At 33.4% G+C, this 17,735-nt stretch overlaps 1 protein-coding gene across 4 annotated transcripts; it reads right to left on the bottom strand.

Moving 5' to 3' along the window:
* Positions 1-287: 287 nt before the first annotated feature.
* LOC107638552 (PHD finger-like domain-containing protein 5A) lies at positions 288-4,527 on the bottom strand. Of its 4 annotated transcripts, none has more exons than XM_016341885.3 (3): positions 4,103-4,527; positions 1,881-1,929; positions 288-903 (listed from the first exon to the last, which is right to left on the bottom strand). In XM_016341885.3, the coding sequence occupies exon 3, from the start codon at positions 845-847 to the stop codon at positions 515-517; it is 333 nt and encodes a 110-aa protein (XP_016197371.1). In that variant the 5' UTR covers positions 848-903; positions 1,881-1,929; positions 4,103-4,527; the 3' UTR covers positions 288-514. The 4 variants fall into 4 exon arrangements, with proteins under 4 accessions (XP_016197371.1, XP_016197370.1, XP_088342083.1 ...); XM_016341884.3 differs by having other exon boundaries at positions 288-891; XM_088485957.1 differs by having other exon boundaries at positions 288-869.
* Between the last annotated feature and the right edge of the window lie 13,208 nt (positions 4,528-17,735).

Below are 17,735 nucleotides of genomic sequence, written 5' to 3'. Positions count from 1 at the left end.
ATGCTTTCTAAGTAACTGATTTCACCTTCTAGAACCAGCATTCATTAGCAACATTAGTAACATTCATTCATCTATTTTGGTATATTGCATACAAGGTTATCCCTACCCTCTAGAATTAAGAAATAAAAACATGAGCATTATATGGTCATCAAACACTACAGCTCTTGTTGGACTTATGTGATTACAGATAAAGACATAATATTACAATATTGAAAAATGTAAAACATATTACTAATCATGGAATACTTTTCCAGAGTAATCTTCAGAGATGCTGACAAGTCACAAGATTGCACCTAACAGAGTTTAAATTCCCAACAATTGTATTGTGTGATCCGTGAGTGGTACACTAGTCATGCACTTACATTACAAACAATTTTGCAACATAATAGTCTGTGCTCAAGCTCTCAAATCCCATGGTTATGAATTTATGATATATGATTAAGCGTTAAGCCTGGAACATAAGTTTAGGAAAAAGATACAAATATTGGGAGGAAAAAAAAGAATTACACACCCATCATCGTTTCTTAAAGCCATACTTTTTGCGTTCATAGAATAGATCGGTTTTGGCACTCCCTAAATTAACAATTTTGGGGCAGCCATCCCTATCTTTCTCTTGCTGTGTGCATTCCTTGCAGTAGTAGGCATCAGATATCCCTACCCCTCCACATATTACGCAGCGACCTTGAAATGATCCATAGTTGCATTCATCACAAACCCGGACAAGTGTACAAGGACGCACATAAGAGTCGCATATGACACACTTGCCGTCGCATTTCTCACAAAGTCTTCCAATGGCAATTCCAGGCTGTTTCCGGCACATAATCAAATCAGGATGATGCTTGGCCATAATTTCAACAACCTGCTAAATGCTGAGTATATATATAATATAACCTGCAAGTAAATCTAAAGTTGAACATGTAAATGGTAAAGTATCTCAGTAAAACACTACAACTCTTACCAAACAAAACAAGGTAAATTACAAAATTTACAACAACATATTGAGTCACTTCAATTTTTATTGTTTAAGATGAGTGAATTTGTAACTAATAATACTAACATTAATAAAAAATTTACAAATCAATGAAACATAATCAAATCATCAGCTCAAATATTGTATATTTAATATTCTTCCCCACATTAGCTATAATTTGGTCTACATACAAGCAGATAATGGATTATTATGACAATAAAACAATGCATTAATTCAAATTTTAAGTTGTTTTCCCCTAAACAAAGTGGTTTTTGAATTTGAAATCATGGTGATCTAATCATTATCAAAATCTCAGGTAGTGTTAAGCAGATCACGAAAATGGTAAAAGCAAATATAGAACCCAAACTAGAATAACTAATTCACATGTTAGTATTCAAAGCACAAGGTTCCTTCTTCCCCTTTAACACAAAAAGTGCAGAAGAAAGCCAACAGCCACTCATAATAACACACAAACGGTTCCAAACCCAACCTTAGTTTCATGCAACATAAAAATAAAAATAACATTTCAGCAGTGGCAACAGTTTCAAAATAAGCCCCAATATAGTGAAATTGAAACTACCCTTAGGCCGCTAATAGTACTGAAGAACTAACCCTAAACCAGTAAAACAACGTTAACAGGTACACTACCAAAAACCCAACATTTTCACTCATACAAAGAACATGGTTCACTTGGATTCAACACTATCCATCTGTTAAACCTTAAAAAGAAAAAATTAATATACAAAAATAGGTAATGATGACAACCCACAAGCTGAATTGCTTAATCTAGCATAAATCTTAGATGAAGAAAGAGTAGCGTATGGGACACTTGAAAATTTTATGATCTCACCACATAAAAGTACAAGTGCAGAAAAGGGAAATCAAAAGGAAGAAGTGATGTTAAGCTAACCTGTGCTGCCAAGAGGAGCCTTTAGTCTTCAAGGAATGTTGCTGACTTGCTGAAGCCAAGGAGGAGAAAAACTAAATCAATAGGGCTAACACTCATTTTTTTTTTTTAAATTAGGAACAAGATTCGAACAGCAATTTTTAAGTTAATATAAAAAATACTATGTCGTTTGACAGCAAGGTTCTGAAAACCGGACCGGTCATCAAACCACTTTAGTCACTGATTCACTGGTTTATTGGTCTAACCGGTCCAACCGGTGGTTCAACCGAAAAAAACCGTTTTAGAATAAAATAATAAATAAATTATAAAGGACCAAAGATGAGGGTACTCCAAGAACTCCTATTAGATGCAACAGCATTCACCATTATCACATATTCTCACACACACATAGCCTTAACTCGGAGAACAACCACAACAAGTGACTTGGAAAGAAAATGTAAACACCGAAACAATCACAAGCATACAGAACATGTGAATATTACTATAGCAAACATGATAATAAAATATCTCTTCTAATGATCTTCGAAAATATCCCAAATCAAGAAAACTACATAATCTGATCCACTTGATTCAGAAAGTTACATATATTAGAAAAATTAATAATCAACTAAAAGAAAAAGAAAAAGAAAAGGAAGGCCTGGTTGATTCGATTCAATTGCCTGGGATGAAGAATCAAACAGGGCTGAGAAGCTGAGAGTTTAAATGTTAAACCTCAATATTCAAGTAACATGACTCCATTATTGTTATTATTACACCCTTCTAATGTCACAAATTCAATATATATTATAGTCCGTTGACACTTGTGTATTCACAACTTGGCCTCATCATTCTGATTCATACCTTAAGTAGAAGAAAAAGTCCCAATAAGCTTTCATTACAATTTTATCCAGAGAGTTGGGGCTTTGGTTCGGAGTTCATGCCAATGATAATGACGAGAGGGATGAATCCGTGAATCAGTAACATAGGCAGTGCAAATTTTAACAAAGTTCACCACAATGATTAACAACAACAAAAAGCACTGAAAGAACACTCAGTAATATAGGCATTGCAAATTTTAACAAAGCTCATCACAATGATTAACAACAACAAAAAGCACTGAAAGAACAGTGAATCAGTAACATGGGCAGTGCAAATTTAAAATTTAAAAGTTATCAATTTAAAATTTATCATCAAATACAATCGGTGAGCAAAGCCAATCAATCAAACACTGACTGAGCATTCTGTTCTGATTCTGTGACTGGGAAGCAACAAATTCAGCAACAAATGCAAGTTACAGCAACAAATTTAACAAATCCTAGTAAAGTCCCGAGTTCCAGCAAAAAGGCAAATTTATTGATTACCAATTCAGCAACATGCAGAAATACAGGGAGAAGGGAAATCTGGAAAAGAGAGAACACTAAACCAAAACATTAACCAATAATTACACTAAACCTGCAACCAGCAATTACAAAACAGCAACAAACATTAGTACATTATAAAACATTCCAAAACAGTGATGACACTAAACCTGCATAGTAAATAATCTCAAAGACAATGATCACCAATATCCAGCAAATAAACAATAAATACACAACAACAATTTAGCAAATAAACAAGAACAAGACCTAAATAGAAAATCCAACAAATTAAGTCGCAGCAACCAAACAATTTGACAAATTAAAACAACAGCAGCCAACAATTTAGCAAATCAACTTAAAAATTCAAGAACAGAAAATCACAACAAAACAAAAAAAAATAAAAGTAACAGAAGAACACAAGAACCATTAGCAAATTAACAAGTTCACAATAACAGTTAAAAAATTTACCAGAAGAACACTAATGCAAGTGGAATCATCATGCTAACATGTTTTCTGCAAAGATGCTATTTGTACAGCTAAAATTTCTTAATTACTATGATCCAATTATTCTAATTTCACATGCAATCAACTTACTAAGTTTCTAAAAGCTATAAATTATAAAACCAACCAGAAATATGGTTAAAGCATGTCATCAAACATGTTGAGTGCGGTAAAATTAAAACGAAATAAGAGAATTCAAAGCTTAATTTCAATGTGATAGAGAAGAGAAGATAACTATTGTAACTTTAATTTAGTCTATGAAAAAATCCAAACCACAACCAAATCAAATAATTACTTATTGTAATAGAAATCAGAAGTTGCAGAGTTTGAAGAAGAGTATTGGTGTTGTGTGAGTGTATTGTCTGGTGGCGGGTTTAGGGAACTCACGGCGGGGACAAAAGAGAGCAGTTCGACGGCTGAGTGGAGCGCGCGCGAACTCGAACGGTGAACAGCGAGTGAACGCGAACGGTGAACGCCGAGCGAACGCGAATGGCGAAGAACGCGAACGAAGACGCGAACGTGAACGGCAAACAAACGGCAACGGAAGCGCGGCTGAGCAGACAAAGACGACGGACGCCGAGCTCGAGGAAGCAACCGCGATCGGTGACAGCGAACAGGGGTTGAAGATTTGGAGCACGAGGGAAGCTAGATGACGGATGGCGAACTTTGAGTGCGACGGATGGCGAACTTTGAGTGCGACGGACGGCGGCAGTATGCCACTCCTTGTGGCGGTGGTGTAGGCTTACAGTGCTAGGGTTTTGTGGTTGGGTTTGGGTGAATTTTCTGACTGAAAGAAAGAAAGGGAGAAAGGGAGAAAGAAACGAATGAGCTTCCCTTTTTTGTAAGCCGGCCGGGTTCCGGTTCGGTCCGACCGGCCGGTTTTTGTTCGGTTCAACAATTTTTTATCGATTTTATGATTTTTGATTTTACATGTCTGATCGAACTATTAATATTGTCGGTTTGCGGTTAAATTGGTCCGACCGTCCGATCCGATTTTCAAAACATTGCGTTTGAATTTTTTTTTTCTTTATAAAAGATAGGGAGATTCGAATTCATAATCTCTAATAAATATAAAAAGATTATGTCATTTAAACTGTAATTTATTAATTTGAGTTATATTTTGTTGATTTAGTCATTTATATATTATATATAATATATATACAACAGTAAGATAATTTAATATATTATTTATAATATAACCGTCAAAATAGATAACTTAAATTTCATTAACATTTTAAATTTTACAAACGCAAATAAACACTCACTCAAAAATTATTTTATAATGTATAAAAAATAAATTTATTTTTTTATGTAAGCAAATTTAATTAATTATGATTTAACATAACAATATAAACAATGTTCGAAGTGTTTAACTAAGTACTCTTGAGAAATCTCTTCTTATTTTTTTATTATGTGCTAGTTTGAATTGGTTTTTTAAATTAAAAAAATTAAAAAATTAATCCTATATCTTTATTTAATTAATTATAATTTAATATGGTGAGTTAAAAAATTAACAAAATTAATTAATGATGACAAACATTATTTTATTGGGCAAAATAAATAATTAGTGTTGATTATTTATGTTAAATTGCTGCAGGCTAAAATACATTGCTACAGCAGCCCAATACAAAGCAAGCTGAATATATCTTAGTGGACTAAAAATTAATGAGAAGCCCAAGTCCGATTTGACTTCAGCAAGCTAATCCCACCATCTTGCTTTCAAAGCAACATTCACTTTTTCCTGCCTCAGTCAGAACTCAGAGAAGTGAGAGAGTGCTTAGTTCCTAAGCTATTCACAGAAGAAGAAAGAAAGAGAAAGTTAGGCAAGAAAGGTTGAGGTCAAATCAGCAAAATCAAACCTAATCAATCTAAGGCAAAGGTTAAAGGTAACACATTTCCTATTGCATGCATATTGTTTTCTTCTCCTCTTTCCATCTCTCTGCCAGTCCGAAATGGGATACATAGAAAAGATTATTTCTGTTTTTTACTACTGTGCATCTACGGTCACAAATGTATCTTGGGGACCAAGTTGATTTTCAATGGCTGAGATAGAGTTTTACCATTGGAAACATTTGTTTATGATGACTTGTGGCTTTCGATCAACTAAGGAGGTCAGAATCAAAGTTCCTAATTTGAGGAAAAATGAAAGACAGTGAAAAAGTGAGTTGGTGAAGCACAGCGCTCAAGGTTTGACCTTGGAGAGAGCAAATGAGCAACATGTAAGGAGATACAAAAAAAGATTTCTCACCATTCAGATGCCAAGGAGAGATAACCAGTGTTCTTGAGGTGTATGTTCTGAAAGGTGCTCCCTGAAAAAGTTCATCTACTTGGACAGTGCTTTCTTTCAAAGAAGCATTCCGCCAAAAATGAAGAACTGAATCAGAGACATGCAAATCTGGTTTATCACATAGCAAATAGGCTGTTGAAGAGTCAATCTCCTTCATATTTTACAGATTGTAATTTATTTTTCAATGTTTATCTTTCTGTAATTTCTTGAGTGAAAAAGCATAATGAGAGAGTTCAAGTAAAAGCCAATGAGTGAAAAGAGGCTGAGTGAAACACTTGAGAAAAAAGCCTATAGTTATTTCAGATTTCTTTAGGTTGATTAAGTATCTTTTATCTTGTACCTGTGAGGTATCCCTTTCTTAGTTGGGTTAGCACTAAAAGTGAAGAGTTAAGTATTAGCATAGCCAAAGTCAAGTTAGGTTAGAACTTGAATGTGAAAGAATTGTGTCAATCTTGTGGAATTGGTGTATGTAATACTTTAACTATAGTGGAAATTTCACCACTATTGGGGTGGAGACTGGATGTAGGTTGCATAGTATAAGGCAACCGAACCAGGATACTTGATGGTGTCAGCTTTTCTCTTCCCTGCTCTATTCTGTTTTCTGATATTCATGAGACAAAATGAAATTGTCTCATAATTTTTTCACTGCTGAGTTCAGACAGTTTCAGATTGCAAGTTTGTTTTAAAGGGTTAAGTTTATTAAAGTAAAAGAAGGTCATAGATTCAACCCCCTTCTCTAAGCCTTCTACAACCTTCAATTGGTATCAGGAGCTTTGGTCTCAAGAATCAAGCTTCACCGCTTAGAGCAAAGGTCTAATGGCGAACAACTTGGGCACAACCACGGTTGCCTACACTCTAACTGAAGGCCAGTCAAACAATAGGCCTCCCTTCTTCAACGAGAAGAACTATGCCTACTGGAAAGAGAGGATGAGGATCTTTATTCAATCCATTGACTACAACATATGGAAGATTGTTGTGAGCGGTCCCAAGATTCCAACAAAAATAAGTGCTGATAGAGTGGTGACTCCAAAAGAAGAAGCTGAATGGAATGAGGACGACAAGAAGAAGATGGAGTTGAATGCTAAAGCCATCAACCTTCTTCACTGTGCTATCAGCTTTGAAGAGTACCGAAAGGTGTCGAGATGCATGACAGCCAAAAAAATCTAGGAGAAACTCCAGGTTACACATGAAGGCACTAAACAGGTCAAAGAAACGAGGATTGAGATGCTGCGAAAAGAGTACAAGATGTTTAATATGAAGGATGGAGAAAGCATTGATGAAGTGTTTGAGAGATTCTCAATCATAATCAACAACCTTGATGCTATGGGCATAAACTACTCAGAACAAACCCTACTGAGAAAACTCCTTAGAAGCCTCACAAAAGAATGGAAAACCACTGCCACTGTCCTAGCCGAGAGTAATAACCTAAGCCTTATAACCTATGATGAGTTGAGAGGAAAACTTCTTGTCTATGAAACCACACACACAAACCCGGACTCAAAGAAAAAGGGAATAGCCATCAAGTCAAAAATAAAATCAAAAGAGAGTGAGTCTAGTGATGGTATTTCAGATAATGAGTTTATATTTTTTGTTAGGAGATTTAGAAGGATGATGAAGAACAAGGGCAAGTATAAGGGTTCAAGCTCAAAGGAACACAAAATGGACTTGAGCAAGGTAACGTGTCATCATTGCAAGGAGGCTGGACACTTCAAGCTAAACTGTCTAAAGTTCAAGAAGGAGGACAAAGGAAAGAAAGAAAAGAAGAGAGTGCTCATGGCAGCTTGGGAGGATCTTGAGAACGACTCCAATAAGGAAGAAGATTCTGAAGGTGAAGATAAAGACTGCTTCATCGCTGGAAATAATAATCTTGATGAGGTAAATTACTATGACTTGTATATAGATGATTTACATGCTATTATTGATGATCTTACTCTAAACACCTCAAAACTGCTAGATAAGTACAATAAATGCAGATATGAAAAAGATGTGTTAAAAGCTGAAAATGATTTTTTAAAAGAAAAAGTGAAGGAAACTGAATGTGCTTTGGACATTATTGAAGAAAACAGATTTCTAAAATCTGAACTTGAAAAATTAAAAGGAAAGCACATTGTGGATCATTCTCAAGAGTTAATTGCTGAAAATAAAAGATTAAATGATATGATTAAAAGGTTGAATGGTGACTTAGCAAAATTTGTTCAAAGTTTTAGTAACTTTGACAAATTACTTGCTAGCCAAAGATCATTGTTTGAAAAATATGGTTTAGGTTATATAACCAAGGAAAGTGCAGTTTTTAATGATTCTTTTATGAAATTTGTGGCTTCTTCATCAAATACTAAATCCACATCCAACAATATTGGATATGTTCCCACATTTGAGGAGAAATTTGATGAAGTTTACACAAGTGAAACTGAGCATTCACCAAGAATCAAACCTACTTCAATTAGGTTAGGTCTGGGGTATATTTCGAAAAATGAGGTTGTTTTCAAGAAACCACCATTTTACAACAAAACCTCATATTCAAAAAGTCCAAAAGTTCTCAAAAATTCTGATGAAAATGCTTTTGCAAAGAGGAACAATTATAATAAAAATAAGTTTGTCAAAAGAAATGCACCTCTTCCAAAAATCAGAAAAGTTTATACCTTTAATCATGTCCAACATGGTAGCTCATCTCAATTTCAGCAACATGAATCAGGAAATCATTGATTTAATTGCAAAAAATTTTGTCATTCATATTCACAATGCTTCATTGAAAAAAGAATTGTAGGAAACCAAATTTACAATGTTGTGTGTGATTTCAATGCACTTGGGCAACCAAGATGGATTAACTTCAAAGGATCCAAATTAATTTGGATACCTAAGGTTACTTGAAGTTTCTCATGCAGATTTGCCTAGCATCCAAGAACAAAAAGAATATGTGGTACTTGGATAGTGGATACTCAAGGCACATGACTGGAATGTCAACTTACTTCGTCAAACTAAACAAGTATGATGGAGGTTTTGTGACCTTTGGAGATGATGGTAAAGGTAAAATAATTGCTGTTAAAAAGGTAGGTAACGAATACTCTGCCTTCATTGATCATGTATTTTTGGTATGTCGATTGAAGCACAATCTTTTGAGTATAAGTCAGTTATGTGATTTAGAATATTTAGTGACTTTCAAAAGACTTGAGTGTTGTGTTGTAAATGAAAAGACTAATGAAGTAATTTTTGTTGCCAAGCGTTGTAATAATATGTATGGACTTACCCTTGATGAACTAAAGGATCAAAATGTAGCTTACTTTCATTCTAAAGAATCTGAAAAGTGGCTATGGCACAAGAGATTGGACCATGCAAGTATGTTTCAAATAAACAAACTTGTAAAGAAATGGTTAGTAAGAGGTCTTCCTTTGATAAGGTTTGACAAAGACATCACTTGTGATGCTTGCCAAATGGAAAAACAAACAAAAAGTTCATTTAAACCAAAGGAAGACATCTCTACTAAAAGGCCACTTGAATTACTACACATTGATTTATTTGGTCCAACAAGAACTCAAAGTCTAGGTGGTAAATATTATGGTTTAGTGATTGTGGATGACTATTCTATATTTGGTTGGGTTTTATTTCTTGCACACAAAAATGAAGCTTTTTCGGCCTTTGAAATATTTTGCAAGAAAATTCAAAATGAAAAGGATTTAAAGATATCTTCTATAAGAAGTGATCATGGAACCGAATTTGAAAACAATTTGTTTGAATCCTTTTGTGAGGAATTTAGAATATCTCACAACTTCTCTTGTCCAAGGACACCACAACAAAATGGTGTTGTGGAAAGAAGAAATAGAAGCATACAAGAAATGACAAGAGTTATGCTTTGTGAGAGCAATATTCCAAAATTCCTTTGAGCCGAAGCGGTTAACACAGCTTGCCACATTTTGAATAGAACTATCATAAGAAATTTTTTGAAGAAAACCCCTTATGAACTTTGGAAAGGTTACCCACCAAACTTGGACTACTTTCACATCTTTGGATGCAAATGTTTTGTTCTTAATAACAAGGATAATTTGGGTAAATTTGATCCAAAGGCGTATGAGTGCTTGTTTGTAGGTTATTCCACAACTAGTAAAGCATATCGAGTTTATCATCAGGATGCTAGAATTATTGAGGAGTCCATACATGTTACATTTTGTGATACTAACTTGGTGGAAAGTGTTTTGGAAGACTGTGATGTAGGGAATCAAGCTCAAAAGGACAATGAAACTGATCAAAATCATGAAAAAGAAAATTTTGAACAAACTGAACCAAAAACTACAGTTGCTGAAAATTCAAGAGACAATTTCATTTTGTCTCATGAATCTGAAGGAAATTCTGAAGCCAGCAGCTCCCTGAATTCCTTGGTAACTGAATCTGCCTCCAAGTCCACCAAACCTCTTGAATGGAGATTCTTGAAGAATTATCCTGAGAAATTTGTTATTGGGGACGTCTCTCATGGGGTTAGAACTCGATCTTCAACTAAAAAGGAAAGTGAAGGGACAAACATAGCCCTTCTCTCTCAAATGGAGCCTCATAATGTCAAGGAAGCTCTTGATGACCTTCTTGGGTTAAGGCAATGGAAGATGAGCTTCTTGAATTTGAGAAGAACCAAGTGTGGACATTAGTTCCAAGGCCGAATGGAAAAAAAGTGACCGGCACCAAGTGGATATTTCAGAACAAGCTAGGAGAAGATGGTAACATTGCAAGAAACAAAGCAAGGCTAGTGGCACAAGGATATGACCAAGAAGAAGGAATAGACTTTGATGAATTCTTTGCCCCTGTTGTCCGAATGGAAGCCATAAGACTTCTCTTAGCTTATGCTGCATTTTGTGGTTTTAAATTGTATCAAATGGATGTGAAATGTGCATTTTTGAATGGTGTGATAGATAGAGAAGTGTATGTGGAGCAGCCACCCGGTTTTGAAAATAAAGAGCTTCCTAACCATGTTTTCAAATGATCAAAAACTCTCTATAGTTTGAGGCAAGCTCCTAGAACTTTGTATGAGACACTTAACTCTTTTCTATTGAAAAATGGTTTTCAAAGAGGCACCACAGACACAACTCTATTTATCAAGAATTCTAATGATTCTTTCATTCTAGTCCAAATCTATGTTGATGACATTATTTTTGGATCAGCCAATGAATCCCTTTGCACTGAATTTGAAAAACTCATGACAAGTGAATTTGACATGAGTATGATGGGTGAACTTAATTTTTTTCTTGGGCTACAAATTAAAGAAACTGAAAAAGGTATTTCATTCATCAAAAGAAGTATGCCAAGGAACTAGTTAAGAAATTTGGTATGAAAAATGCCAAATCCATGGGAACTCCCATGCACCCTAATTCAAAATTAGATAAGGGAGAAACTGAGAAAGATGTAGATGAGACTAGGTATAGAGGAATGATTGGTTCTCTTATGTACTTAACTTCCTCTAGATCCGATATTGTGCAAAGTGTTGGAATGTGTTCAAGTTCCAATCTAAACCAAAAGAGTCTCATCTATCTGTAGTTAAAAGGATCATTAGATATGTTCATGGCACATCCAATTTTGGTCTGTAGTATCCTAAGATTGATGATTTTTCTGCAGTTGGTTATTGTGATGCAGATTTTGCCGGTGATAGAGTTGATAGTAGGAGCACTTCAGACTTATGTTGCTTCCTTGAAAAGTCCTTGAATGTTTGGTCAAGCAAGAAGCAGCCAACAGTAGCGTTATTCACTGCTAAGGTTGAGTATATAGCTGCTTCTTCTTGTTATTCGCAGCTTGTGTGATTAAAAATACAGCTTGTTGATTACAAAGCAAGCTGAATATATCTTAGTGGGCCATAAATTAATGAGAAGCCCAAAGATGATAAAAAGAATGCAAATGGGCTAAACTTGAATAGAACCAACCCAAGCCTGATTTGACTTCAGCAAGCTAATTCCTCCATCTTGCTTCCAAAGCAACATTCACTTTTTCCTGTCTCAGTTAGAACTCAGAAAAGTGAGAGAGTGCTTAGTTCCTAAGCTATTCACAGAAGAAGAAAGAAAGAGAAGGTTAGGCAATAAAGGTTGAGGTCAAATCAGCAAAATCAAACCTAATCAATCTAAGGCAAAGGTTAAAGGTAACATATTTTCTATTGCATGCATATTGCTTTCTTCTCCTCTTCCCAACTCTCTGCCAGTTCGAAATGGGATACATGAAAAAGATGATTTCTGTTTTTCACTGCTGTGCATCTACGGTCACAAATGTATCTTGAGGACCAAGTTAGTTTTCAATGGCTGAGATAGGATTTTACCATTGAAAATATTTGTTTATGATGACTTGTGGCTTTTGGTCAACTAAGGAGGTCATAATCAAAATTCCTAATTTGAGAAAAAATGGAAGACAGTGAAAAAGTGAGTTAGTGAAGCACAATGCTCAAGGTTTGACCTTGGAGAGAGCAACTGAGCAACGTGCAAGGAGATACAAAAGAAGATTTCTCACCATTCAAAAGCCAAGGAGAGATAACCAGTGTTCTTGAGGTGTATATTCTGAAAGGTGCTCCCTGAAGAAGTTCATCTACTTGGACAGTGCTTTCTTTCAAAGAAGTATTCTGCCAAAAATGAAGAACTGAATCAGAGACATTTAAATCTGGTTTATCACATAACAAAGAGGCTGTTGAAGAGTCAATCTCCTTCATGTTTTACAGATTGTAATTTATTTTTCAATGTTTATCTTTTTTGTAATTTCTTGAGTGAAAAGGCATAATGAGAGATCTCAAGTAAAAGCTAATGAGTGAAAGAGGTTGAGTGAAACACTTAAGAGAAAAGCTTAGAGTTATTTCAGATTTCTTTAGGTTAATTAAGTGTCTTGTATCTTGTACCTGTGAGGTATCCCTTTCCTAGTTGGGTTAGTACTAAGAGTGAAGAGTTAAGTATTAGCATAGCCAAAGCCAAGTTAGGATAGAACTTGAGTGTGAAAGGATTATGTCAATCCTATGGAATTAGTGTATGTAATACTTTAACTATAGTGGAAATTTCACCACTGTTGTGGTGGAGACTGGATGTAGGTTGCATAGTACAAGGCAACCGAACCAGGATACTTGATGGTGTCAACTTTTCTCTTCCCTATTCTATTCTGTTTTCTGATATTCATGAGACAAAATGAAATTGTCTCATAATTTTTTCGCTGCTGAGTTCAGACAATTTCAGATTGCAAGTTTATTTTAAAGGGTTAAGTTTATTAAAGTAAAAGAATGTCATAGATTCAACCCCCCTTTTCTAAGCCTTTTACAACTTTCATAATATAATTATTTATTTTAAAAATAACTTGCTACAAGTTATTATTTGCCACTCTAAAGTCCTTTAAAGAGGGACTCTCTTCTCTTGATATGCATGTAGGACTCTCTCTATCTCTTCTCCAATGCCTGATCTTTCCTCATGGCACAAAAAATGAAAATGGAACCTGTAGGAACCTTTTTATTTAAATTCTTATGTTTTAAACTCTTTTTTTTTTTAATTTTAGTTAAGTTATTTATCCAAATTGGCCTTTAATCTGTTTTGATAGGGGTTGGCAGCCTTATTTATTGCAAGTCACTTTATATTCCTAATATATTATAATATGTAGTTAAAAATTATTAGACATATATAACAAAAATATAAAACTAATCAAGATCAAACTTACCTCTTCTCTTTTATTTTAATTTTAACATAAAATTTATTATAATTTTATTATTTTTAATTTTGTATTTTTGTTTTATTATATATTTTATGAAATATAGAATAAGTAAATATTGTGTTTATTGAAAAAAAATTATTTATCACAGATAGAGTCGAATGAAAAATTTTGGAGTGCAAGTAGGATTATGATTAAAAGATTTTCAACCACGAATAGGATATAATTAAATTTTTAGAGAAGATTTAAACCTACGAATAAAATTAGGATGGAATCTAAATCATACTTTATTGTTAATCAGTTTCAATTTTGTTCATTTAAAATACTTAGAATTTGTCAAATATAATAAATAATTGAAAAATGTACCTTTTTATTTTAGAAATGTTATTTAACACTAAAATAAACTATAGACATTCTGTATTTATATAAAAATACATGTGTAATTTAATTATTTTTAATATATAGTTTATATTTTAATATGTATTCTTCACTAATAATTAATTTTGATTATTAATTTCGGTATATATTTTATAATTATTTTTTTTACCAAAATAAAGACATTGAAAATTGAAACACAAAAAAAATATTAATTAAGAACATTATGAAAAGAAAACTCTTATTAAAAATTACTAAAAAGGATTATTTTTATATTTTGAAAAGTAAAGCGACAAATAAACTCATGAGGTTTTACATTTCGGACAGATTAGTCCTTACAAAAAGTGTCAATAAAATTTTTTAGGATAAGTGGACGCACTAACTTCAAATTAATTCTCATTATTGAGGTAAAAAATCTTAATTTAAACTAACATATTCACGTTTGTTATCCTAAAAGATTTTATTGATATCTTCTTTTTAGAACGAATCTGTTCGAAATATAAATTTATCACTTTAATCTATTTTCAATATATTAATTACATTAAAAACTTGAAAAAATTTTACTAATATCTTATAAAAATAATGTTATATATCTAAATCTTTTTATAAACTAAATTCAATTAAATTAAATAATAAGACTTAAAATAATATTATCTATAATTAATTTTTATTGATATTAAATTAACTTAATTAAACTTAATTAATAAAAATACTTGAATGTATAATATTATTCATCTTATAAGTAATTATTCTTAAGATACTTGTAACTAAATCATTTTCCTATAAAGAGAAAAAAGTAGCCACACAATATATCTGTATTTCACTATTTGAGAGGCGAATGTAACTACTAGACACTAGTAGTATTTTCATGGAAAGACATGAACAGAGATTGGATATGATAGCATCTGATTTGCTGAATTGTTGATGAAAGGCACAGGCTTTTTGGAAGAACAATTAGGGCCCAACTGTAAGAGGGGACCAATCCCCAAGCAGCAATGGTGTTCGTTCAAAATGGCCCCCAACCATCCAACACATCTTTTCTCATTTTGTTTGGAGGGGCCTCTTTGACACTTGTCGACATCTCAATATTTGCCCTCCCTTTAAAATAATAAAAATACTACTTGTACACTTAAAATAATCATTAAAATTAATAATTATATATTTATTTATAAATACATATATTATTTAACTTATTTTCAATATATGAATTAGTTATTGTATATTTATGTATAAATACATATATTATTTAATTTATTTTTAATATATAACTTATATTTTAATATATATTTTAATATATATTTTTATATAAAATACTAATCATTAAAAGAGTATAATCACCTGCTGTTAAAAAATCTACAATTTTTTTTAGAAAAAACTACCATTTGTATCCATAAATTTTGCGAAGACAAAAGTACCCATCAAATAAGAAAATTAACGTTGTACCCATGAAATATGAGTTCCGTGTGACAATAGTATTCAAACCGTAATTTTTCGTTGACTTTTTAATAAAATTCCCAAATTACCTCTTCTATCTTCTTCTCTAAATTCCAAATTTCACAACCCTCATCCTTCGTTTTCTTCTACTGCTGCCAGCCACCAAAATTCCAAATTTCACCATCTTGCACAGAATATCTATCATAGTAGTAAATATGACAACATTAGGGTGCAATCCATACCAGAGCATTTCAGCATACAACTCGAAAACCCGGATCACATTAGCTACCTTGCCATAACCATCCATTAGGGCTGTCAAAATGGGCTAAACCCATCGGGCCAGCCCGTTTATCCGTTTAAATGGGTGGGCTTTGCCTCTAAAATTAAGCCCGTTTAAATTTCGGGCTAAACGGGCTGAGCCCGATTAACCCAAAAAAATGATGAGTTAAACGGGCTAGCCCACGGGCTAAACAGGTGGCCCGTTTAATTTTTTTTTTACATTTTTTAAAAAAATAGCACTTTTAGCTAATATTTCTCCCGATCCGACCTGAAAATTCGACCCATCAACTAAAAAATATTTTTTTTTAATGGTTTTTGACCTAAAAGTGGTATTTTTTATCAAAAATATTTTTCAAAAATAAAATAAAATGATAAACGGGCCAGCCTGTTTAACCTATCGGGCTGACCATAAACGGTCCGGGCTAGAAAATTCTAGCCCGCGAATAAAGCGGGTTTAAACGGGTTAGCCCGTTTAACCCACAGGCTTAACGGGTCGGGCCTAAATGGGCCGGGCTAGCCCGTTTGACAGCCCTACCATCCATGAGAGTCTTATAAGTGTACAAATTAGGCGCCACTCCGAATTCCCTCATCAAACGGAAGACGCCCTTGGCATCTCCCATTCGACCCTCGTTGCAAAGAACACGGATCATAATAGCGTAACCACAACGGTTGGTTCAATTTTGCAGTGGCGCATTTCATCAAATAGCTTGCGTGCACCAACAGAATCAGCTTGGCTGCAGCAGCACTGCATCAAAATGCCGTAGCTCACAACGTTAGGGGAGAATCCACGCGACACCATGTCCCCATAGACCTCCCACAGTGAATCAAATATGTGGGTGTTGACGAGGGCGTGAAAAAGCATGTTGCAAGCCTTTAAGAAAGGCAAAGAAGAGACATTTCTATACACCGAAAGAGCTTCTTGGACATGACCCAATTCGCAGAAGGCGACTATGAGGACGGAAGCGAAGTTGGGTGCTTGGGAGTGGGTGAGCGCGTAGAAGACGAAGGGTGAAATTTGGAATTTGGGGAAGAAGATAGAAAGGGTAATTTGAAAATTTTATTAAAAAGTCAACGAAAAATCACTGTTTGGATACTATTGTCACACGAAACCCATTTTTCATGGATACGTTAGTTTTCTTGTTTGATGGGTACTTTTGTCAGTGTTTACAAAATTCATGGGTACAAATGGTAGTTTTTCCATTTTTTTTTATCTTGACAAGATTTTAAGATGCAGAAATTCCAATTTTTTTAATAGACTTTAGCTCAAATTTTAATTATTGAATATTAATTTTGAAATTTTAGAAATAATCTTGAATCTTTGTCCAAACTTAGTATGCAAAATCGCAATCCAACATTCTATTCTTAAAACTGTCATCAATTGATGAAAGAAGCCGGGATATAAGATAATAATCTTTTAGTCTTTTTTTTTATTTTATAGGATTTTGATTCTATTCCTACCATTCGAACGGATTCATTATCAAATTTTATTGGAATATTTTTTGGATTAAGATAATCCACAAATTTATTAGCATTGATAATATAAAGAGCCAAGTGTTGTCAAATCTTTAAAAAAAAATTATTGAACTTATCTATAATTGGTGCAAAGAGAATAGTTAAATTTGTTAAAAAAAAAAAGTGTAGAATAATGAATAGAAAGATGTCCATAAAACAAAAAAAAAAAGGTTTGTGTAACTCTTCTTTTTAACATTCTTACTAATATCTTCAATAAAATATTATATACCATATAAAATATTAAATATCGAATTATCTAACTTTACAATTTTTGTTCAGTTTCAGTGTGAAGAATTCGGACCATACGAATTCTTTGTATAAAAAAGATGATGATTAAATCGGAGGGTCCAATTTGTATTTTTAAATTTTTTTTTAATTTTTGAAAATAAAAATTGGAAGATCTGATTTTAACATTAAATTACTTTTGTTATTTTTCAAACCACAAATTGGACTGTTCGATTGTTTATTTAAGAAAACAAAACAATACAAAAAAAA

The sequence above is a fragment of the Arachis ipaensis genome, chromosome B4 (genome assembly GCF_059453495.1).
Source record: "Arachis ipaensis isolate K30076 ecotype BB chromosome B4, ASM5945349v1, whole genome shotgun sequence".
Taxonomy (NCBI): domain Eukaryota; kingdom Viridiplantae; phylum Streptophyta; class Magnoliopsida; order Fabales; family Fabaceae; genus Arachis; species Arachis ipaensis.
Note: the sequence above shows the minus strand (reverse complement) of the source record. Positions and strands in the feature narration are given on the sequence as shown.